The sequence below is a fragment of the Macaca mulatta genome, chromosome 8 (genome assembly GCF_049350105.2).
Source record: "Macaca mulatta isolate MMU2019108-1 chromosome 8, T2T-MMU8v2.0, whole genome shotgun sequence".
Classification (NCBI taxonomy): domain Eukaryota; kingdom Metazoa; phylum Chordata; class Mammalia; order Primates; family Cercopithecidae; genus Macaca; species Macaca mulatta.
In genome coordinates, this window is record NC_133413.1 from 27,125,059 (window position 1) to 27,149,882 (window position 24,824).

The 24,824-nt window shown below is 45.2% G+C and overlaps 1 protein-coding gene across 5 annotated transcripts in view; it reads left to right on the top strand.

Moving 5' to 3' along the window:
- DOCK5 (dedicator of cytokinesis 5) overlaps positions 1 to 24,824 on the top strand; it is a 234,970-nt gene that overhangs the window by 197,199 nt on the left and 12,947 nt on the right. For all 5 annotated transcript variants that reach the window (XM_015144994.3, XM_028852472.2, XM_001107224.5 and 2 more), the window contains 9 exons: positions 1,735 to 1,824; positions 4,657 to 4,761; positions 11,075 to 11,216; positions 12,517 to 12,598; positions 14,172 to 14,256; positions 15,063 to 15,149; positions 17,799 to 17,975; positions 22,175 to 22,258; positions 23,203 to 23,340. In XM_015144994.3, coding sequence (XP_015000480.3) covers positions 1,735 to 1,824; positions 4,657 to 4,761; positions 11,075 to 11,216; positions 12,517 to 12,598; positions 14,172 to 14,256; positions 15,063 to 15,149; positions 17,799 to 17,975; positions 22,175 to 22,258; positions 23,203 to 23,340 — 990 coding nt within the window. The remainder of the gene's footprint in view (positions 1 to 1,734; positions 1,825 to 4,656; positions 4,762 to 11,074; positions 11,217 to 12,516; positions 12,599 to 14,171; positions 14,257 to 15,062; positions 15,150 to 17,798; positions 17,976 to 22,174; positions 22,259 to 23,202; positions 23,341 to 24,824) is intronic.

The following is a 24,824-nucleotide window of genomic DNA, read 5'->3' on the forward strand; positions in this document are numbered from 1 at the left end:
TTCTGGGCAACTGGCTCTACATCTGGGGGGCTTCCGCTGCCCCCTCGGGTTTCATAGTCTGCTAGAACAACCGACAGAACACAGTGAAGTGCTGTATTTAACAATTCCAGTTTCATCAGGAAGGATGTAAACTGAGGCCAGCCAAATGAGAGGACCCATAGGGAACAGTCTGGGAGAGTCCCAAGCACGAGGTTTCTGTGTCTTCCCCCTGTGAACCTGCGACACCTGCCCAGCAGATCAGTGTGTTCCTCAATCAGGAAGCTCACCCAAGCCATGGGTGTACAGAGTTTTTATTGGGGTTTCTTTCTTTTTTTTTTTCTTGGTAGATATGGGGTCTCACCAGTTGCCCAGCCTGGTTTAGAACCTAGAACTCCTGGGCTCCAGTGTTCCTCCTGCCTTGGCCTCCCAAGGTGCTGAGATTACAGGTGTGAGCCACTGTGGGGTTTCATTATACAGGCAGGATTGAATGAATCATTAACTACATGATGAACTTGACCTCTAGCCTCCTTTTTTTGCCTGGAGGTCAGGCTGATATCAGGTGGCTCACGGTCCTCACCTTCTAGTCACATGGTTAGTACTTCTGGCATGGCAGACCCCATCCTGAGACTAGGAGACCGCCCTGAGTCACCTCATTAGCATAGATTTGGGTGTGATCCTGGGGTGGGGACACCAGGAACGACAAAGACACTTTTATTACTTGAGAAATTCTAAGGGTTTAGGAGCTCCCTTGCTGGAACTCAGGACCAAGACCAGGTACATGATTTAATATACAACAGTAACTCACAGCTACTCTTTATTCTTTCCTTGCGTATGCATGAATTGTGAGACTTCAGAGGGGGACACATTTTGCGAACAGTGATTTTAAAAGATTTAATTTTGAAGCGGTTCACAATGGCTTGTGGGCTCTGCACACATTCCTTCAGCAGCCAGAAACGATGGAACGTAGCACCTTGTGAACAGGAATGAAGCAGGAGGCGACCGGATGCTGCGAGTTGAATAGTATCCATCTAAGAGACAGCTCATGAGATACCAAAGGGATTAGAAGGCTCAATCTGGGCTGCTAGCCTCAGACACGGAGGACATGCGTTAGCCTGCAACTTACATCTTTATACATGCTCGGAGGCATTTCCTAAAACTCATCCACTAAGTAGGGAAATCAGTGCCCTGCATGGAAACACAGTTTGCCAAATTCCACACAACAGTACTGTTAGCCTTTTTCCATCTCCACAAACAACATAACTACACCCACACACTCCCGTACACACACCCATACACACATACAAACACAAACATACCCCTACACACACACACACACACACACACAAACACATTTCAGAACTAAAGTACCATGGAAACTTCCTTTCCCTTTTCAACAAGACTTGCATGCTCTCCAAACCTAGGCTGGCACTGCCTCCTCTCTACTTTCAAGTGCTGTGGGTGCTTTGCCTGTTAAACGCGTTATTGCTTTTTTGGGGGACACATGGTACTTATTCTTAATATCCTTGCAAACAGAACTACAGTAGATGCCCCTGGCAAAGCTGCCAATACACACTATCTATGATGTCAGGAAATAAAGGTTTCATTGATGCAAAGGATAAAGCGAGTGAGGAATATCTACCGAGACTCAATGCCCCGGACCACCTGCTCATTCCCAGTGACTCGCCAGTGGCTTTTGCCACCAGATCAATGACTGCCTTGTTCTTCACTTTTAACCCTACTTTCCTTTTTCTGAAGATGTGGGAGAAGGCCATCAAACTGAGCAAAGAGTTGGCCGAGACTTACGAAAGCAAAGTATTTGACTACGAGGGCCTTGGCAACCTCCTGGTGAGTCTGGGTCAAAATATGTTAGGCCTCTGACAGGGATGCTAAAATTAGTGCTCATGAAAATGTTTCTGTAAGTTGAAAGTCAGGATGAATGGTGTTTTTTTTACAATGGAAAAGTCAGCTTTGCTTGAAATGAGAATGAAAAAAGATGTAGTCCAAAAGTTCTCATCAATATTTCTAGAAAGTATCCTTCAGAGAAGGTTCAGGACACCTCTGGAAGTGGAGTGGGGTTGCCTCGACAGTGTGGTGGAATATCGAGTTTCAGATAATAGTGACTCGGCTTCCACATCCCTCCAGATCTCTGTCTGCAGCTCTCTCATTCTTCCTGAAGCCATTTTTCTTTATGTGGACCCTCCATATTCCCAGACATCAGTAAAGCAAAACAAAAATGAATGCCCAGTGTTAGGCAGCCACCATTCCAAATGCCCAGTGGAGGCAGCACCATTCTAAATGCCCAGTGTTAGGCAGCCACCATTCCTAATGCCCAGTGGAGGCAGCCACCATTCCACATGCCCAGTGTTAGGCAGCCACCATTCCTAATGCCCAGTGGAGGCAGCACCATTCTAAATGCCCAGTGTTAGGCAGCAACCATTCCTAATGCCCAGTGGAGGCAGCCACCATTCCAAATGCCCAGTGTTAGGCAGCCACCATTCCAAATGCCCAGTGGAGGCAGCACTATTCCAAATGCCCAGTGTTAGGCAGCCACCATTCCGAATGCCCAGTGGAGGCAACCACCATTCTGAATGCCCAGTGGAGGCAGCCACCATTCCAAATGCCCAGGGGAGGCAGCCACCATTCCGAATGCCCAGTGGAGGCAGCAGCCATTCCGAATGCCCAGTGTTAGGCAGCCACCATTCCGAATGCCCAGTGGAGGCAACCACCATTCTAAATGCCCAGGGGAGGCAGCACCATTCCAAATGCCCAGGGGAGGCAGCACCATTCCAAATGCCCAGTGGAGGCAGCAACCATTCCGAATGCCCAGTGGAGGCAGCCACCATTCCGAATGCCCAGTGGAGGCAGCCACCATTCCGAATGTCCAGTGGAGGCAGCCACCATTCCAAATGCCCAGTGTTAGGCAGCCACCATTCCGAATGTCCAGTGGAGGCAGCCACCATTCCGAATGCCCAGTGGAGGCAGCCACCATTCCGAATGCCCAGTGGAGGCAACCACCATTCTAAATGCCCCAGCAGTAGGCAGCCACCATTCCAAATGCCCAGTGGTAGACAGCCAGTCTTCTGAATGCCCGATAGAAGGCAGCCACCATTCTGAATGCTCCATGGTAGGCAGCCACCATTCTGAATACCCGATGCTAGGCAACCACAATATTAAATTTAATAATTTTTAGTAGAGGAGTTAGAAAAGATCAGGTCACCCATAGTCATGAAATGATCATTATTTGAGGAGCTGGATGTCAAGATCACTTTGTAAAAAGTCTACCGGTGTACTATACCAGCTCCTGGCTTCACATGCAAAAAACTCATGTATTAATTTCATGAACTGGACTGAGCCCGGTGGCTCATGCCTGTAATCCCAGAACTTTGGGAGGCCAAGGTAGTTGGATTGTTTGAGCCCAGGACTTCCAGACCAGTCTGAGCAACATAGTAAGACACCATCTCTACAAAAAATACAAAAAATTAGCTGGGTGTGGTGGCACGTTCCTCTAGTCTCAGCTACTTTTGGGAGGCTGAAGTGAGAGGATCACCTGAGCCTGGGAGGTCAAGGCTGCAGTGAGCTGTAATCATGCTACTGCACTCCAGCCTGGGCAACAGAGTGAGACCCTGTCTCAAAAAATAGTAATAATAATAATTTCATCAACTGAACTGAGCTGAAATATTAGTAATGTAACATGTTACCTACTGGTCTAAGAAAATAGTATTTTGATGAGACTGTCACCTAGATAAATGGCACGCTAACTATTGTGGGGGAAGGGGGTTCAGGTCATTGTTCACAGCTGCCCACATCTGGCTGGCTATTTTGCTTACTTTAAGGCTGACCTTGTGAGCCAAAGCTGGGAAGCCTCTCATCTTGTGAAGAATTAAAGATAGAGGTGGTAGCAGATACTGAAAAACAGAGCATCACCACCACCTTCTGGGTACTTATAACTTACCAGACACTTTCATCCAAACCACTGCATGAACTGCACAGTCCTTCTTTTTAAAAATGTTCTTTATTTTTATTATTTTTTCACAACAGGGTCTCACTCTGTCACCCAGGCTGGAGTGCAATGGTGCAGTCATAGCTTACTGCAGCCTCGAACTCCTGGGCTCAAGACATCTTCCTGCCTCAGCTGCTGGCTCATTTTTAAATTTTTTGTAGAGATGGGGTCTCACTACTTCGCCCAGGCTGGGCTCAAACTCCTAGCCTCAGGCAATCCTCCCACCTGCGCCTCCCAATGTGCAAGGATTATAGGCATGAGCCTCTGCGCCTGGCCTTGGAAGGTCCTTTATCTTCTCCCATGGGTGTCTGGTTAAGTGCAGCCACCTTCTGTGAATCTCAGAATGCACTTTTTAACCTTTTATAGGTCCTGAGCCCACTTTGAGAAACTGCTGAAAAAGTTGCACAGTGCCCCGTTACGCAGAAAAATGCAAATGTGCACACACTTCTGCATACACCCTCAGGGAGTCACAGCCCTCCAGTGTCCATTCATGGAGCCCAGGTCCAAAACCTGTGATCTGAGAACAGGATAATCCTTTTCTGCCCAATAGGGTGTTTTTCAAAGACCTTTCATTGCTCTGCGTTACATGGGAAACAACAAAACAAGGTCTGACTTTTTTCTCCCCCCTAACTGTGTCCTTATAACCTCCCCTTGGAATGTCTGGTTTTGTTTTCCAGAAAAAAAGGGCCTCGTTTTATGAGAACATCATTAAGGCAATGAGGCCTCAGCCTGAGTACTTTGCTGTTGGATACTATGGACAGGGCTTCCCTTCTTTCCTACGGGTAAGAAACCTGATGGTGGTCTCCCAGGCCATTAGGAGGAGGGAAGAAACTCATTTCTTTTCCAGATGGGCAACAGTGTGTTAGCAGCTGCCGACCCGTGTTCTCTCGCTGTGGGAGGTAGGGGAGGGAAAGCATTTCCTGAGCGGCTGGCCTCTTCACCCCACACCCCCAGACACCCCTGGTGTTCTGGCAGGTCTTTTGTGAAATGACTTTTCCCAGGTGCAGTGCAAAAGGGAAAAACATGCCCCGCACTGGTCAGCTGCTGTGGGTCACTCCGGGGAAGAGCATGGACTGATGTATTTCATTGTTTGTTGTGTTTCTAGCTAGAGCTAATTTGAAAGTAAGTATCCCAAAAACTAGACTGCAAGAGTCTCCCAAAATAAAACATTTTATTATAATAATAATGACAAGGATGGTATTTTTCTTCCATCTCAAAATCATCTATAATGTGATACTCATTTTATAGTTTAATAAACAAAAATTCTTAAGAAAAGTTTCTTTTAGAGCTGAGCTTTGCTTAAACATTTATTCTCCATCTACTTTCTCCTAATTTTAAAACAAGTGATCAAGCAAGCAATTTACATTCCTAAAAGTGCCTGATGAGACACTGTTTATTCATTCAGTCAGTAAATATTTATTGAGCATCTACTCTGTGCCAGGTATAGAGAAGGCATTAGAAATATTTTGCTGATTACAGTCAAACATAGTCCCTACCCTCATGGATTTTACAACCTAAATTCATGAGGGGAGATTTTAATCACACATGAATGTAAAATTTAAACTGCATGTCAGACACAGTGGCTCACGCCTGTAATCCCAGTGCTTTGGGAGGCTGAGGCAGGCGGATCACTTGAGGTCAGGGGTTCGAGACCAGTGTGACCAACATGCTGAAAAGCTGTCCCTACTAAAAGTACAAAAATTAGCTGGGCATGGTGGTGCATGCCTGTAATCTCAGCTACTCAGGAGGCTGAGGCAGGGGAATTGCTTGAACCCAGGAGGTGGAGGTTGCATTGAGCCAAGATCACACCACTGCACTCCAGCCTGGGTGGCAGAGTGAGACTCCATCTCAAAAATAAATAACTAAATAAATAAACTGTAACCAAGAAAGATACCCTGTGCTATAAGAATCTGTAACCAGGAAATATTTACCCAAGTGAAATAGAAACTTACCCTATTACAAAAAATGTACAGGAATATTTATAGCAGCTTTAATCATAGTCACCATCCAAGTGTCCCTGAACTGGTGATGTGATAAACAAACTTCAGTGTCTCCACACAACAGAATACTACAGCAGCCAAAGGCAGTGAGCTCCTGATACACACAACTGCGGGCACAATTCCCACATGCATCTTGCTAGGTAAAAGAAGTTAGACTTAAAAGGCTACATACCTTGTGGTTTTATTTATATGAAATTCTTGCCAAGGCAACACTTCCTATCAGGACAGAAAATAGATCAGTGGTTGCTGGTCAGGGGGAGGTTGGCTGCAGAAGGGCCTGGGGAAATGTTTGGCGGCAGTGAAACTGTTCTGTATCTTGATTGTGGTCCTGGTTATGTTTGTCGCAAGTAACAGAATTTTACGCCAAAAGGGGTCTATTTTACTGTATGTAGATTATGTCTTAATATTGTTTTTTATTTTTATTTATTTATTTACTTATTTTGAGACAGAGTCTCACTCTGTCACCCAGGCTGAAATGCAGTGGTGCGATCTCGGCTCACTGCAACCTCCGCCTTCTGGGGTTCAAGCCATTCTCGTGCCTCAGTCTCCCAAGTAGCAGGGATTACAGGCGTGCATGACCAGGCCCGGCTCATTTCTGTATTTTGGTAGAGATGGGGTTTCACCATGTTGGCCAGGCTGATCTCGAACTCCTGACCTCAGATGTTCCACCCGCCTTGGCCTCCCAAAGTTTTAGGATTATAGGCGTGAGCCACCATGCCCAGCTTATGTCTTCATTAAAAAAAAAAAAAAAAAGATTCAGGGTCTGGTGCAGTGGTTCACACTTATAATCCCAGCTACTTGGGAGGCTGAGGCAGGAAAATCACTTGAGCCCAGGAGGCAAGAGGTTGCAATGAGCTGAAATGGTGCCCCTGCACTCCAGCCTGGGCGACAGAGCCAGACTGTCTCAAATAAGACAAGATAAGATCAAGTCTTTCCAGGGAACCTCTATTTCAGCTGCAGTCTGAAAGGTAAGCTGGGAGTGGAGCAGGTGAAGGGAGTAGGAATAAGCATTGCAGGCAGAGGAAGCGGCAGGCAAGAGCAGGGCAGTGCCTGGGAAGGAAAGGCCGATGCAGCAGGCACAGAGAGAGCTGGGGTGCCGGCAGCGGGGAGGGGAGCCCTGGAAAAGCCTGCACAGCCCTGGGGTTTCCTGGTGTGTTCTCTCTGCATCCTAAGAGCAGTGGGAGCTGCTACAGATTTTTCGTGTTGGGAAGGTTATCTGGCTTTGGTCTCCATGGTCATCCATGGAGAATGGACGGGAGGTGCTACAGATAAACCACTAAGAGACCATTGCAGATGTTCAGAAAAGAGATGACAGGCTAGACTCGGGACGTGGGGGTGGTGGCTTTAGAGGGAAGCGGAAAGACTAGAGTGGTGGGGATGAGGTCACAGCCATCTGATGATTGATGGGCTGTGTGGGTGAGGAAGCGAGAGTTGTCAAGAATGATTTCTGGGCTTCTGGCCTGCATCATTGGAGGGGGTAGTTGAACTATTTACTGGGACAGCAGGACCGGAAAAGGCCAGAGTCACGGAGGAGAGAATGAATTTATTCCTTGAGTAAATATTTATTAAACTCCTACCACGTACTTGGCTCTAATATAGGCATGGGAGCAGAGACAAAACAAACCAGAATCTTGAAATTTATCAAGCTTATGTTCCAGCTTGGAGAGATCAGAAAATGAGATAAATGAATAAACTATTGAGTATGTCAGATGGCCTAGAACACTGCCTTCTACAGTGTAGCTATTCAGTAAGTATCATGGAGAAAAGGACTTAGGGAAGGGGACTAGAGAGGCACGTGTTGGGGATGGAGTTGCAATTTTAAATAGAGTAAACAAGAAAGACTTCAGAAAGAAAATGACATTTTTGCAAAAACCAGAAAAAAGTTAAAGAATAAGCCATGAAGCTATCAAGAGGATGAGAATGGGTCCCAGACCTTGAGAATAGCAGGTCCAAAAGCTATGAGGCTGGAGTAGTGTGTACAAGAGGGTGTATAGGAGAATGGGGCGGATGGCTGTGGGTACCAGATAGCAGAGGACCTCCCAGGGTTTTCTAAAATGTTTGCAGAAGTTTGGTTTTGCACGTACTCAAGGGGAGGTAGATTTGGAACATCCAAAAGGCACAAGTCAACCATTAGCTGTATAGATCTGGAACTCAAGTGAAGTTACAGACAAGAGATAAAAGTTGGTGAGTTACTTATATGGAGTTAAAATAACTGTGGTTGGGGATGAGATGGACCAGGCAGAGGAAAGAGAATAAAGAGTGGAAAGTCTGGGACCAACCATGGTGACTCATGCCTGTAATCCCAGCACTGGTAGGCCGAGGCAGGAGGCTTGCTTGAGCCCAGGAGTTTGAGACCAGCAATTCAAGGCCATCCTGGGCATCATAGCATGACCCTGTCTCTACAAAAAATTTTTTTAAAAATTAGCCAGGCATGGTAGCATGTGCTGTGGTCCTGGCTGCTCAGGAGGCTGAGGCAGGAGGATTGCTTGAGGATTGAAATTAGAAGCTGCAGTGAGCTGTGATCAAGCCACTGCACTCCAGCCTGGATGACAGAGTGAGACCCTGTCTCAAAAAAAGAAAAAATTAAAAATTAAAAAATAGAGTGTAGGGTAAAAATGCATCAGTGTCTAGTGTTAGCTCTGCTTTAATCCAGGTCAACATAAAAGAACAAGCCCTGCCACATCTGTGACATATGCCTGTGTGTTGCATGAAATCAGAAATGTGACCACAGAGACAGCAGTGATTCTGTGAAATCAAGAACACCAGACTTCAAGTCAGAAGCATTCTAGTCTAAATCACCTGCTGAGTGAGTGTGTGATTTTGGTGAAATCACGTAATCACCGAGTCTTGGTTTTCTGATCCGTAATTTAGAAAAATAATGCCTACATCACAGGAAAGTTTTGAGAATTAAGTAAATAGCATATAGGAGTGCTTTATAAACTGTAAGGTAGTTTATAGATGTTAACATACCTCAGAGCATACTTACAGTAGAATATAAAATCCTTGTGAGTGCATATAACGTCAGTGCCATTCTTTTCTATGGGATATTTCCCCAAACTCAGAATATATAAAATTACATCATCCTCTCCTTCCAACCCGGTGAGATTTCTTTATCTCTCTTGTTTCTGTCAAGGGTACCACTGTTCTTCCTACTCCAAGACCACTGACTTTTTTTTTTTTTTTTAAGAAATGGGGTCTTGCTCTGTCATCCAGGCTGAAACGCAGTGGCGTAATCACAGCTGCCTGCAGCCTTGACCTCCCAGGCTCAGGCAGTTCTCCTGCCTCAGCCTGCTGAGGAGGTGGGGTTACAGCTGTGTACCACCACGCCTAGCTAATGTTTTTATTTTTTCTTAGATATGGGATCTCACTGTATTGCCCAGGCTCAAAACCAGTGATCTTTGAATCAGCATCAACTCCCCTATCTTCCTCGCCCTTCTCCCAACACCAAAGAGACAAACACTGAATGCTTTTACTTCTCCCTCTCCTGCTGTTCCTTTTCCTTCTCCTTCTCCTGCTGTTCCTTTTCCTTCTCCTGCGCAGTCCAGCCTATGAGCCTTCAGTTGGACATAGATGCCACTGTTGGCTTACATTGTCTACACTTCTTCTTTCATCATGCGGCTCCTGCCTTCCAGAACCTCCAGTGAACATTCCGAGTCTTTGAAACCTCTACCTGCCATGCAAGATCATTCATATTCTGGCTCATTCTTCCAGGCCAGGCTCATGTCTTCTCCCAGGACTCTGTGCTTTCCACCCCTGGGCCTGACCCTTTCCACGTACCCGCCTGGCCCTTCTCACTCCTTCTCTTTACACTTCCTTTTCCCATTCATCTGTCTATGCCTGTCTAAGGCCCGTGTCTTCTTTGAAGCCTTCTGTTTCCAGCCAAGCTAATTCTTCCTGACCTGCTTTGATTCCTTTTATAGTTATCGTCTGCATCATACAACTAGTGTTGTATTACACTCTGATCCTTTGCCCACCGTTGTTTCACCTAAATGATGGAATTTCAACAGGCTTGAGTCCCATAGATTTTTCCTAGCTTGGAAAAGTTTTATCATGTATTCCAAAAGATCCAGTAGTTTTTACTCCCTTCATTCAGTATTTGCCTGAAAAGTGTAATTGCCTTCACGGTACTTACACTATCAGGTTTACTTATTTATTTACTTGCTTGTTTTTTATTCTCTCCTCTAGAAGGTAATTCTGTGAGAGCAGGATCACCATTGTATTCCTGTTGTCTGACTGATCTTCTGTTTGCACAACACATATTTGTTATGTGAATGGACAAGTGAGTTTCAAAGACATTTTACAAGACAACCTGGGCCCAAGCCTTGGTTAAAAATGAATCATGTGTGGGCTACCTGTGCAAACTGCTCATTTCGAACATGGCTATGTTTGCACTTGCCCAGGCAGTCACACCTGTGACACAAATTACTCCCATGCCTGCGGCCTAGGAAATCTCTTGGGGAAAAAAATTTGATTAAAGAGATTATATTTGCAGTCTAGAGTGGAGAAAATAGTATTTAATGCGGTGATTTTCTCTCAGACTTTCAGGATTGGCTGGGGACTGGTACATTGCTTCTGTTCTCTGTGACTCTGTTTCTGTGCCAGAAGGCACGTTCCTTCTCCTCATTCTCTGAGGCTGTGCTGTTTAAATGCTGGTCCACAAACTGGATCATGATGAGATCGACAGAGTTTATACCTCAATGTAAATTAATGCACTTCCTTCCTTCCTTAAGAATGTCTTGCCATGAAAATATCAGCATGCTTGGTGATGTCATTGATTTACTTGAGGGCACAAGTTCCTTATTTCCTTGCAGATGGGGGTCCAGACTGTTTGCAGACTGGCCATGGTCCTTGGGCCACACCAGAAGCGGCACCGGGCTAAGTATTTTTTATGCCTGTGATTTAACTTCTCAAATAAACCGCAGCTCTTATAAGATGTGACAGTTGCTGTCAGGCACGGACTAGATATTCAATGAGAACTTGATGGTGTGGATTGAACCTTGGCTGGGGAGCGCAATGGCTCCCTCAGTACCCGGAACTCCAGTTGCCTCTTCACTCGTCCTATGTAATGACTTCCCTTGCTGTCTCTCACCTGCAGAATAAAATCTTCATCTACCGGGGAAAGGAGTATGAGAGGCGAGAGGACTTCAGCCTGAGGTTGCTAACCCAGTTCCCCAATGCGGAGAAGATGACCAGCACCACGCCTCCTGGGGAAGACATCAAGTCCTCCCCCAAGCAGTGTATCCTTCCCGTGGGGAATATGGCCCCGAGACTCTTATGGCTGTGCACAGCCCCTGCTAAGCCAGAGAAGATGGGAGCTACAGTCCCTTCTCTGCAGACAGACGATCCTCTGAAGCGTTCTGACACAGTTTCCCATTCCATGTAAAATCTTTGGGACCCTCATAGCATTAGCTGGTGGTGATGATGTAACAAAACAGGAGAGGTAGGCCGGGCGCGGTGGCTCAAGCCTGTAATCCCAGCACTTTGGGAGGCCGAGACGGGCGGATCACGAGGTCAGGAGATCGAGACCATCCTGGCTAACATGGTGAAACCCCGTCTCTACTAAAAAATACAAAAAACTAGCCGGGCGCGGTGGCGGGCGCCTGTAGTCCCAGCTACTCGGGAGGCTGAGGCCGGAGAATGGCGTGAACCCGGGAGGCGGAGCTTGCAGTGAGCTGAGATCCAGCCACTGCACTCCAGCCTGGGCGACAGAGCGAGAGTCCGTCTCAAAAAAAAAAAAAAAAAAAAAAAAAAAAAACAGGAGAGGTAATAGACAAGTGACGGATATGAAATATACTTCCTAGCCAGATGGGGTGCTTAAGTGGAACATAGACTTCCTATTCTGAATTCTGGATTCTGTTGTAGACTTTGAAACGGTATCTCTGTCCTGGTGGGTTGGGGAGCTAAGACTTTCTAAGACACGATCATTAAATCAGAGCAGGAGCACTTACCCTTGAGCTGCTTTTGAAGCCTAACTTGACCACTTACCAGCTGTGTGATGTTGGATTTTAACCTCTCTTATCCTCAGATTCTCCATCTGTGAAAAGAGAATAATCATTTCCCTCTCGTAGAGTTGTTGTGTGGGTTAGAGATAACATATTCAAAATACCTAGCACTGTGCCCAACTGTGGCACTGGATAAACAGATGGGATCCAAAGATACAAGCAATTCCTGTTGCCTGGGCTCTGAGTCTGGTGATTTCAGGGGATGCTTGTCCCAAGAAATTGTTTGAATCCATTTCTAAGCACCTGTTTCCTGATATTGCATTGACGTCTATTTCCCTATGGCAAGGGTTGTTTGCCAGTGTCTGACCAAAAAAAAAAAAAAAAAAAAGAAGACCCTAGGATTCATTGTAATCACTGAATAAGGCATTTCGGTGATACACAAAGGAACTTCATTTTCAATGTGGTCCTGGGATTTGGGTCAAAGGGAGTGATTGGTGCTGGTGGCATTTCCGGCTGTGAAGCAGGAAGAACAGGCCTTTGGTGTCTGACAACTTCGCGGCCCCAGCCCCTCTCTTTTCCTTAACAAGTTCCTCAGACATGCAGTGCTTCACCGTAAAGCCAGTGATGAGCTTGCCGCCCAGCTACAAGGATAAACCAGTTCCGGAGCAGATCCTAAAGTAAGTGGTTTTTCATCTAAAAAAAAATATCTGTGTCTAGGCACAGTGGCTCACATCTGTAATCCCAACATTTTCCGAGGCCAAGGGAGGAGTATTGCTTGAAGCCAGGAATTTGAGACCAGCCTGAGCAACAAAGTGGGACTCTGTCTCTACAAAAAAGAGAAGGTTGTCTCTCCCTCACACTTGTTTGGAGTACATTAAAACCAAAGCCTTACATTTATTACAGTTTGCAAGACCTACTGTCTATTCTTCTTTGAGTGTAAGATAAAAGCTTGCTAATACAAAGGGATGTGGGGGTTTTGTTTTTTTTAGGCAGAGGAAAATCAGAAATTTCATGCCTGGGTTTCAGATGCCTGGGCTTTTCCCAAAAGCATCACAGAGGAGTGGCTGGTCCCCAGTGATGGAGGGGCTCATTCCTTGTCTTGAAGAGCCGAATGCTAATGGTGTTGCTAGAACTGTTATAAAACTAGACTAATGAGATCACAAACGTATGTGTGAGTGCATATACCTTTTTTTTTGAGACGGAGTCTTGCTCTGTCACCCAGGCTGGAGTACAGTGGCGTGATTGTTCAAGCAATTCTCCTGCCTCAGCCTCCCGAGTAGCTGGGATTACAGGCGCATGCCGCCACACCTGGCTAATTTTTTGTATTTTAGTAGAGATGGGGTTTCACCATGTTTCCCAGGCTGGTCTCAAATTCCTGAGCTCAGGCAGTCCACCCACTAAGAGACAGGGTCTTGCTGTCAACTAGGCTGGCATGCAGTGGCACAATCATAGCTCACTGCAACTTTAAACTCCTGGGCTCAAGAGACCCTCCCTCCCACCTCAGCCTCCTGAGTAGCCGGGACATACACCACCACACCTGGCTCTGTGTGTGTGTGTGTGTGTGTGTGTGTGTGTGTAGATGGGATCTTGCTGTGCTGCCCAGGTTGGCTGGTCTTGAGTTCAAGTGATCTTCCCACCTCTGCCTCCCAAACTGGTGGAATTACAGTGTGAGCCACCACACCTGGCCACATGTACCTTTTAAAATTGTGTGCTGTGACTTTTGGAGGCTGAGGCGGGTGGATCACTTGAGGTCAGGAGTTTAAGACTAGCCTGGCCAATATGGTGAAACCCCATCTGTACTAAAAATACTAAAAAATTAGCCAGGCGTGGTGGTGCATGCCTGTAATCTCAGCTACTCGGGAGGCTGAGGTAGGAGAATCACTTGAACCTGGAAAGTGCAGGCTGCAGTGAGCCAAGATTGCGCCACTGCACTCCAGCCTGGGTGACAGAGTGAGACTCTGACTCAAAATGAATAAGTAAATAAATAAATAAATAAATAAATAAATAAATATAAATAAAATAAATAAATTGTGTGCTGTGAAATAAATTCCTAAGTAATATAAAAGTAAGGTGTGAAATAAAATCAAATTGTGCACTTTCTCAGGCCTTCATGTGGAGGCATTATTGATTATGAGATAGCTTAGTGGGTAAAACTCAGACCAGGCAGATGTGTTATAGGTTTTGTTGAAGTCAAGTCGAGAAGTGGTTGTTCTAAGAGAGAAAATACAGCATTGCTTTGTCCTTCTCCAGCTACTACAGAGCCAATGAAGTGCAGCAGTTCAGATACTCCCGGCCGTTCCGGAAAGGAGAAAAGGATCCAGACAACGAATTTGCTGTGAGTTCACCCCTTTTGTCCTTTAAGAGGTAAAATTGATGGGCTGAGCACAGTGGCTCACACCTGTAATCCCAGCATTTTGAGAGGCCGAGGCCAGCGGATCACGAAGTCAGGAGATCGAGACCATTCTGGCTAACACAGTGAAACCCCATCTCTACTAAAAATACAAAAAATTAGCCAGGCATGGTGGCACACACCTGTAGTCCCAGCTACTCAGGAGGCCGAGGCAGGAGAATTGCTTGAACCCAGGAGGCGGAGGTTGCAGTGAGCCGAGATCGCACCACTGCACTCCAGCATGGGTGACAGCGAAACTCTGTCTCAAAAAAAAAAGGTAAAATTGGCATCCCAGGTGGAGGTCTTCCACCTACCTAACCAGCTTCCACAGGAGAAACGATGGCACCCCTGGGAATAGAGGCTTCACCTGCTAATTACCTAGACAGGAAGTGCTAATTACCTAGACAGCCAGCTGTCATCTCCATGGAAAATGCTTGACTAGGAGTCCAGAATCTGGACTCTTCCTGGGCCTGCTGCTCATAATAACCTTGGGCTAGTCGTACCTCTCTAGACCTCACATTTCCCTCTGTAGGGTGAGAAGTCCCAAGTAGATGATCCCTTTCAGCTTTAAACATCCAGGATCCTTGAATTTTATGAGAAAATTTGGCTCATTCCCTATGAGGCATTTGAGAATAGAATCTCACTTAACTGAACCCCAGGGAGTTTTGCTATTTTCCCTGGGAATTGACGAACATTTCATGTTTTCCTCCTGGGAATTGACCAACATTTCATGTGTTCCTTCTTGCCACCAGACGATGTGGATTGAACGGACCACGTATACGACTGCATATACCTTTCCTGGGATTCTCAAGTGGTTTGAAGTCAAACAGATTTCAACAGTGAGTCATTTGAAATTGGCACTTAGAAAAAAACTTTCTGTCTCCAAATATAATAACAGGCTTTGTTGAATTCCCTCTGCAGTTCACACCAGCTTGGCCAGCCTCCTCTGGCCAACTTTGTTTTTCAAAAGAGAAATAAAAGGCATGCTTGTATAATAGAGCTCCTTTGTAAAACTGATGTGACAACACCAGCCCTAAAGGTCACTCACAGTGAATGACTCTTTTATGTCCAGAGCAGTGGTGTCTGCTCAGCGATCCTGCCAGCACCCAGAAACATTTTTGGAATGCCGCTTGGAGTTTCCTGTCAATTACATCTTCCCTCCCAAAGCCTGTTCTTTTATTCTCCGCTAATCACATCCCCAATCACTCTAGACTCCTCCCTCTTCATCTCTCCCAAAAGCTGCTGTTTTACCTGTTTAGTAGTGATTAAATCTGTTTTATTTCCCACCTCCTCATTGGCCTGCCTGCCATTCATGACCTTCTCAGATCCAGTTACCTCACTGCCTCAGTGGGAATTCCATTAAGGAAATCTCACCATTTTGTCCATTCTCATGCTTAAAGCCCTTCCATGGCCCCAAGTATCTGGAGTATAAAGCCTGCCCTCCTTAGCACACACACACATGGCCTAACTCTTCTGCCTCATCTCCTAGGCAATCTATTGGAACCGTACTGCTCATCCCGTGCTAATTTCAGTCCTCCGTGACATTGGATTGTTTTCTCTGCCTGAAACACACTCTTGCAATTTCTGCACCTAAATAACTCCCATCAAGGTTCAGTTTAGGCACCAGCTTCTCAATGAATCCATCTCTGGAACATCCAAATTGGGTGACCTGCCTTTTGTCTGTCCCCTGTGGCACCCTGGGCGTGTTTCTAACCTACCATGTTTACATGTCCTGAGACCCCACTAACACCATCAGCTCCTCTGAGCCATGAAGTACATACATCTTAATCACTTTTGTATCTGTGGTGCATAGCATGACACTTAACCTAAAGTAGGTGTTCAAGAAATGTTCCTTGAACAAATCTGAACTGAAGTTCAATGTGTTATAAGTCATAGCTAGGTACAGTGGCTCATGCCTGTAATCCCTGAACTTTGGGAGGCCAAGGTGGGAGGATCACTTGAACTCAGGAGTTCAAGACCACCCTGGGCAATATAGCAAGACCCCCACCTCTACAAAAAGAATATCTGTGTGTGGTGTCATGTGCCTGTCATCCTAGCTACTTGGGAGGCTGAGGCAAGAAGATGGCTTGAGCCCAGGAGTTGGAGGTTGCAGTGAGCTATGAATAATTGCACTGCTGCACTCCAGTCTGGTCAACTGAGTGACACCCTGTCTCTAAAAGAAAAAAAATTTAGACATTATTCCTCAGTTATGGTTATGATTCCTGGATGGAGACTTTTGGAATCAAGTCTGGAATAGGAGGTCATGTTGACTGATAATAGGTAAAATGAAGAAGGAGATATTTTTTTTTTGAAACCTGATTTTGTAGACATTTCCATAGGAAGAGATCTCTGAATCTGTACTGTGTCTCATTTTCTTTTCATTCAAAATTCAGCCTGTATATTCTAATACATCCGATTATTTCTGATGTCTGATAACCATAGAATTCATACTATGTATGGTCTGAATGCATGGCCTTCAAGATCACTTACCTCCTTTCATGGAGGAAGCATCAAACATTTTGCCAGTGGACATTCTTGGTGGTGCAGAAGTGACTCAGATCTGATATCCTGCTATTCTCTTGTCATTGATCTTCTCAAAAGTCTCCAAGGAAGTGTTGCCTAGGAAATGATTCTTACTACAGGTCCCCAGTTCTTTTCTTCTCAAATTTTCTGTAGACATTTCATCCATGGAATAATCATTACCATGGCTCCCATGTTTAAGTCATCATTCTACTTTGTAAGGAGATTTTAAATAGCTTATTTTGTATCTTACCACTATTCCAAAAAATGGTGGTGTCCTTATAAGCTAGCAGTCCCCAATCTTTTTGACACAGGGACTGCTTTCCTGGAAGACAATTTTTCTGTGGACCTGGGGTGGGAAGGTCGGGGGTATTGGGCGATAGGGGATGGTTTGGGGATGATTCAAGCACATTACATTTATTGTGCACTGTATTTGTATTACTAGTATATTGTAATACATAATGAAATAATTATCATGTAGAATCAGTGGGAGCTCTGAACTCGTTTTCTCGCAACTAGAGAGTCCCTTCTAGAGGTGATGGGAGACAGTGACAGATCATCAGGCATTAGATTCTCATAAGATGGGTGCAACCTAGTTAGAGCCCTCGCATGTACAGTTCATGATAGAGTTTGCACTGCTATGAAAATCTAATACCACCACTGATCTGACAGCAGACGGAGCTCAGGTTGTAATGCGAGTGATGGGGAATGGCTGTAAATACAGATGAGGCTTCCCTCACTTACCTGCCGCTCACCTCTGGTTGTGTGGCCCGTTTCCTAATAGGCCACGGACGGATACTGGCCTGGGGTTTTGGGACCCCTGCTATAAGACTAACCTTGACAAGCAAATCTTGCCTTTTCTGTAGCTTGTGGACATTTTTACCTCTTCAAGGGAAGAGTTCAACTTTTTTCACTCTTTACTTGGAGCTGACAAGTGTCCGTTTTCTCCCATGTGCTCTGTCACTCAGGAGGAGATCAGTCCTCTGGAGAATGCCATCGAAACCATGGAGCTGACCAATGAGAGGATCAGCAACTGTGTTCAGCAGCACGCCTGGGACCGGTCCCTCTCTGTGCACCCCCTCTCCATGCTGCTCAGTGGCATCGTGGACCCGGCTGTCATGGGGGGCTTCTCCAACTATGAAAAGGTTCGCTTGGTCCCAGAACCCCCTAGGGATTCACAGACCTGGGTGTCTGTGTGCCTTCCTCTGTGCCATCTGCCACCGACAAATTCATTTCCTACAGCTGCTCTAAGAAATGTTCACTTTCCCTTCTGGCAAGTAAAGTGAATGAAACAATTGTCCCTGACTTCTTAGAGACTGTCTGCAACCCAGCCGGTATAGTACATTGCCTAGTAAAGCGTCACAGAAAAAAAACCAACATGCCTCTGGTCAAAGCACCTGTTATTCTGTCTCCCCTGAGGGTTTGCACGCTAATGGGTGGACCCCGGAACCCAGGATGCACTGGAAATGGAGCAGCATCTCTGGGGATGGCAGAGCCACACTCTCTTTAGAATTAGCTTCTAGGGGCCGGACCCAGTGGTTCACACCTGTAATCCCAGGACTTAGGGAGGCCGAGGTGAGTGGATCACTTGAGGTCAGGAGCTCAAGACCATCTTGGCCAACATGGTGAAACCCCGTCTCTACCAAAAATACAGAAATTAGCCAGGCATGGTGGTGCACGCCTGTAGTCCGAGCTACTTAGGAGGCTGAGGCACGAGAATCACTTTTAACCCTGGAGGCAAAGGTTGCAGTAAGCCGAGATTGGGCCATTGCACTCCAGCCTGGGCGGCAGAATTAGCTTCTAGGACCCCCGCCTGACTTGGTGTGCCAGAGGTTGTATGGACAACTGATGGCCCTGACTCTACAATTAAATTAGTTCAACTAAATATTCTTAGTTGAGACATGAAAGCAGTACTCAGCACAATTTAATCCATGGCATTAAAGGTTTAGGATGTAACAGCATTTAAAATACACATCATGGATTCAGTGTATGTTAAGTATAATTAATGGTGGCAGAATTTTTCATTGCTGTGGTATGTTTTCAGTTGCTAAATATTTTTTGAATATAAACTATTTGGATCTAAATCACCATTTGGCAAGGACACCCCTGTGGAGCCGCCTGGAGAGTGGGTAGAAATTAAAGGAGCCAGAGGGGAAGGGTGAGCGACATTAACTGTGTGGCACTCTTGTGTCCGTGTGTGTGTCCGTGTGTGTGTGTGTGTGTGTCCTGGGAAGAGCAGGAACTTTGCACTTAGTTGCTCCCAGGACTCAATTCTGGCTTCCCATTGGCCACTGTGTGCTCCTGGCAACATGCTTCACCTCTCTGAGCTCCGTATATCTGCAAAGTGAGAAGAATGCCTAACTTGGCCAGGCACATTGGCTCATGCCTGTAATCGCAGCACTTTGGGAAGCCGAGGCAGGAGAATCACCTGAGGCCAGGAGATCAAGACCAGCCTGGCAAACTTGGCGAAACCCTGTCTCTAATAAAAATATTTTTAAAAATTAACTGGGCATCATGGCGGGCGCCTGTAATCTCAGGTACTGGAGAGGCTGAGGCATGAGAATTGCTTGAACCCGGGAGGCAAAGGCTGCAGTGAACCAAGATTGCACCGCTGAACTCCAAGCCTGGGCGACAGAACAACACTCCATCTTAAAAAAAAACAAAAAAGAAAAGAAAAGAAAAATACCTGACTTACAAGATAGATCACAGGATGGATGGGAAGATTAAGGGAGACCTCCTGTATAGAAGAAACGTCAGACAGTGCTTGGCATAGAGTTGGGGCTTCACCATTGTTGGTTTTCTTCCTGCCTCCTCCTGCCTACTTGGAGCAGACGGTGTAATTGGAATGTTCTTCATGGATGGTGACGTCTATGCTCTGTGGCTGCCACTATAATCATCTTTCTTGTCCTTTTTCTCAGCCTCTCAGCCTTCTCTAGCCTTATTATATTCAGCAGCTGGGAAAGGCTCAACACCAGAGACAAATTCTAGTTTGTCCATGTTAGGAGCTGTAATAATATCCAGTGTTACAATGGCAGTCCATATGAAAATAGGATCTAATATACACTACTTTTTAAATACTCTGATGCTTTCAGTGTGTACTTTTTCATATGTACTCATTGGTACTAATCTTCGTGTATTTTTTCCAAGTATTAATTTTTACAGAATACCCCCAATCACAGATTTATATACGCCAATATCTGTGAATGATACGTAATGTCATATGAAGTTTTTCCAGTGTAACAGTGTTCTAATTAAAATGAACAAAAAGCAAGGATAAATACATACATATGTACATACATTTCAGGACCTTTGGCTTAAAATACTAATGTATTCATTTAGTTAATATGTATGACTGCACATTTCTAAAAGTAAGAAAAAAGTAAACTCGTTAATCACCATGATGTATTACAATCAGTTGGGAAGCCCATCATTACATGTTTGATGTAGGTGAACTATTCTAATCCAGCTCTTTATTCATTGCCAAAGTGATAAGAGCACAGGAGCTGTGTGCTGTAATTTATCTCACCTTTCTGTTCTGAGGCAGAACTCTGCTAGAAAAATGAATTTCAGGGCACTCTGCTCCAGTGTTCCCCGATCTAAGCAATACTTTGGGAACTTCCATGTATTCTACCATTTAGCCAAAAAAAAATTGTTATAACTTTCAAAAATTTCAAGTGCTTGTATTTAAAAGGTAAAAGTCAGTGAAAACTTAAGTAAAATACTCCTTTTTCATTTATGCTGACAGTCCCTGTAAATACGATCCTGGCTAGAACGAGCTGTTTTGCTAATGTATTATATTGTCATGCTTCTTTTTGTGGTAATTGCTCCATATATATTCATATTCACTGTTGTGTTAGTTTGCTAGGGCTGCTGTAACAAAGTTCTCCCAACTGGGTGGCTTAAAACAACAAAAACTTCTTGTTTCACTGTTCCATGAGCAAGAAGTCTGAAATCAAGGTGTCACAGTGTTGGTTCCTTGCAAGGATGTGTGAAAGAACGTTCCATGTCTCTCTTCCTGGCTTCTGGTGTCTTCTTGGTGCTCCGTGACTTGAGGCTGCTCCTCCGTGGCTTGTCGATGGCCATCTTCTTGCATCACTTCACATAGTGTTCTCCCAGTGTTTGCACTTCTGTCTCCGAATTTCCCCTTTTTATAAGGACATCAGTCATACGGGCTTAAGGGCCCATCCTACTCCAGTATGTATGACCTCCTCTTAACTCATTAAATCTTCAACAGCCCTGCTTCCAAATAGGGTCACATTCTGAGGTACCAGGCATTAGGACTTCAACATAGGAAGTTTGGGGGGACATAAGTCAACCCTTGATGTCTGCTCACAAGGTAGGCTTTGCACATACTTTGTTTGGCGCCCAAAATGGGCCATTCACTTTTGTAAGTCTGTCCTGTAGTTCCAGGAGCTCTTGGTTTTATGTAATGGGGGCTTTGGCTTTCATGGCATTAAAGCGGAAGACTGAAGGGGAATCTGAAGGCTGGTCTTTGAAAGCACTTTCAGAAATGAATGTTAAGGTCTGGGAAGAAAAGATGTCACTCCTATTTTCGACCCTGTCGGAAACGTTTGATGCGAACTTCTGTTTCTCTTTCCTGATGAATTCTATCTTTAAAACAGTACCCTATATAAGGCCTGTGTTTGGGATTTAAGTTTGGGTCTTATTTACCTGTTACAGGGACTTAGCTGGGGGGTCATGAGTGTTTACTGATAAGCATGGTGCTGATATGTAATAATAAGGGCAACCAGAATTTAATATTTTTGAAATATCTTCACATCTATATCTCACTTTCTTTTTAAAATAGCATTTAGGATAGGGGATTAGTAAGAAAGTGCAGATACTAACTTTCACTTAAGATAGGAAAAAAGCGTGATACAGCCAATATCACGGGAAGAGCAGAAACCCTATCACCTCCATCTCCTGTTTTTAAACTTTTTACTCTTTCCCTTATACTATCTGCGCACTTAATTTAATGGTTAGCCTTGAGATATTGCCATTTCTCCTTTGCTTTGTTCTTTGGGAAAGTTATTTTAATGAATGACATTTTGCTTTGTTGATGATGATGATTTGGTGTGTGTGTGTGTGTGTGTGTATGTGTGGTGGGCTGGTGACTGTCAAGAATGTAGTCTTGCTAAGAATTTGCTAATAAAGGAAAGACCACACAATAGCACATACTTTTTTGCATTGCCCAACATAGGGTAAGCGCTATCCCAGGAAAGGGATGCATTTTTAGTTAGACACACCTGGTTCTTCAGCACAGGACACATGCTTCACCCTTCCAGGCTTTCCTGCACAGACAGGAATGTGTTCTAATTAATACTTGTGTATGTTCTGCTTTTAGGCTTTCTTTACAGAAAAGTACTTGCAGGAGCATCCTGAAGACCAGGAGAAGGTTGAGCTGCTAAAGCGACTAATAGCATTACAGGTATAGGACATCTTTCCTCTACACTCCTGGGGAGGGCACAGTGTAGGACACCCTTTATTCTCCAGGGCTTAAGTCTACAAGCCCACTCAGGGTTACTTTTCTTTCTTTTTTAACCCTTATGGAACCACCACCTATCTATGTATTTGTTTCCTTGGCCGGCAGTTAAACTGCCCAGGGTTGACGGAGCCCTCTTAAAGCTGAGATCAGAGTTCATCAGTTGGGGTCGGGCACAGTGGCTCATGCCTGTAATCTCAGCACTTTGGGAGGCCGAAGTGGGTGGATCACCTGAGGTCAGGAATTTCAGACCAACCTGGCCAACATGGTGAAACCCCATCTCTACTAAAAATACAAAATTAGCCAGGCACGGTGGTACATGCCTGTAATCCCAGCTACTCGGGAGGCTGAGGCAGGAGAATCATTTGAACCTGTGAGGCAGAGGTGGCAGTGAGCCGAGATACGCCACAGCACTCCAGCATGGGCAACAGAGCGAGACTCCATCTCAAAAAAAAAAAAAAAAAAAAAAAAAACCCGTTGGTTTCCTGGCATGCATTTCCAGCTAAGAGATGCAGCCCTCATTTTTTTTCTCTCAAGACTTCAGTGGGCAGCGGTAGAAAACATCACTACCAAATTCGGTCTAAGACTTAAACCTCTCAGTTGCTCATCCATGGAAGTGCCCCAGGGCTCTGTTAGATTTGCCTCATCCCACAGCCCTTCCCCAGTTTAGGGCTAACCTGTATTCTTGGTGTGCACATTTTCTCACATCATTGACCAAAGTCCATCCAGTCCACAAGCCCTACACTGAGAAGTGGCCTTCCTGTTGTCCAGTACTATGTCTACCAGTTTACCTTTCCACCCCATCCCTCCCTTCCCCGCCTTCCCCAACCAAATCAAAACGATCCCTCTTCCTGAGGCACGTTTCACTCCTTTTTTGCCCTTTTCTCCAGATGCCTCTGCTAACGGAAGGGATCCGCATCCATGGGGAGAAACTGACAGAGCAGCTGAAGCCGCTGCATGAGCGGTTGTCATCTTGCTTCCGGGAACTCAAGGAGAAAGTAGAAAAGCACTATGGGGTTATAACACTGGTAAGCAGGATCTAAGTGGCCTTCACGCCTTTTCCTAGGCTCCGTGACCTTTTATGACACTGATTTGTTTTTCAGATGCCAAATGAGTTGTAATACCTCAGCTATGACATGGAAATAGTGGGGCTGGTGGGAGAGAGCGTGTTCCCCTCTTGGTGACCTTGAACAGTCCTTGTGCTGGACAGAGGTTCTCCAACTTGAACAACTATCAGAACCACCCAGAGGGATTGTGAAAATGCAGATAGCTGAGCCATCATAACCCCGGAGTTTTTGATTCCATAGATCTGGGGGTGGGGCCCAAGTATTTCTAATTCTAAGAAGTTCCCAGGTGATATTGATGCCGCTGGTCTGGGGACAACGCTTTGAGAACCACTGTACTAGAAATCAGGCCAGGTACAGTGGCTCACGGCTGTAATCCCAGCACTTTGGGAGGCCAAGGAGGGCTGATCACTTGCGGTCAGGAGTTTGAGACCAGCCTGGCCAACATGGTGAAACCCCATCTCTACTAAAAAAAAAAAAAAAAAAAAAAAAAAAATTAGCTGGGCGTAATGGCGGGCGCCTGTAGTCCCAGCTACTCAGGAGGCTGACACAAGATAATTGCTTGTACCCAGGAGGTGGAGATTTCAGTGAGCCGAGATCACAGTAGTACACTCCAACCTGGGCGACAGAGTGAGACTCTATCTCAAAACAAACAAACAAAAAAAACCAAAATAACCCAAAGTTTTCTGAATCCTAGACACTGGTTAGTCTTGTCCTGTCTGGCCAAATTCTTATATTTTTTCCTAATCTTAGAAATAGTATCTATTTTGATGAAAAGTGTACAGTTTTCTCGCCTTTGAGGGGAAGAAAGAATTGTGAATTACATTTCATATGTATGTAGCTGCTTTCATAATTGTTTTTGACAAGTTCCTCACAGCTACAATTTTCTTTTCTCCTCCTGAGCAGTTCAGTGGATAGTGCATGTACTAACCTTTTCTCTCCAGCAGGTGATGGTGTAATACATTCTAGCTGTACTTATCTGCATTTTTTTCTTTGAATTCATCCTGTTCTCTTTAATGGTCTTATTCTTTTTGTTTTGTTTTTCTTTTTGAGACAGGATCTCTCTTTGTCACCCAGGCTGAAATGCAGTGCATGATCACAGCTCACTGCAGCCTTGACTTCCCAGGCTCAAGCCATCCTCCTACCTCAGCCTCCTGAGTAGCTGGAACTACAGGTGTGCTCCACCACAGCCAGCTAATTATTTTTAATTATTTATTTATTTATTTATTTATTTATTTATTTTGAGACGGAGTCTGGCTCTGTCGCCTAGGCTGGAGTGCAGTGGCACGATCTCAGCTCACTGCAAGCTTCGCCTCCCAGGTTCCACGCCATTCTCCTGCCTCAGCCTCCCGAGTAGCTGAGACTACAGGTGCCCGTCCCCATGCCTGGCTAATTTTTTGTATTTTTAGTAGAGATGGGGTTTCACCGTGTTAGCCAGGATGGTCTCG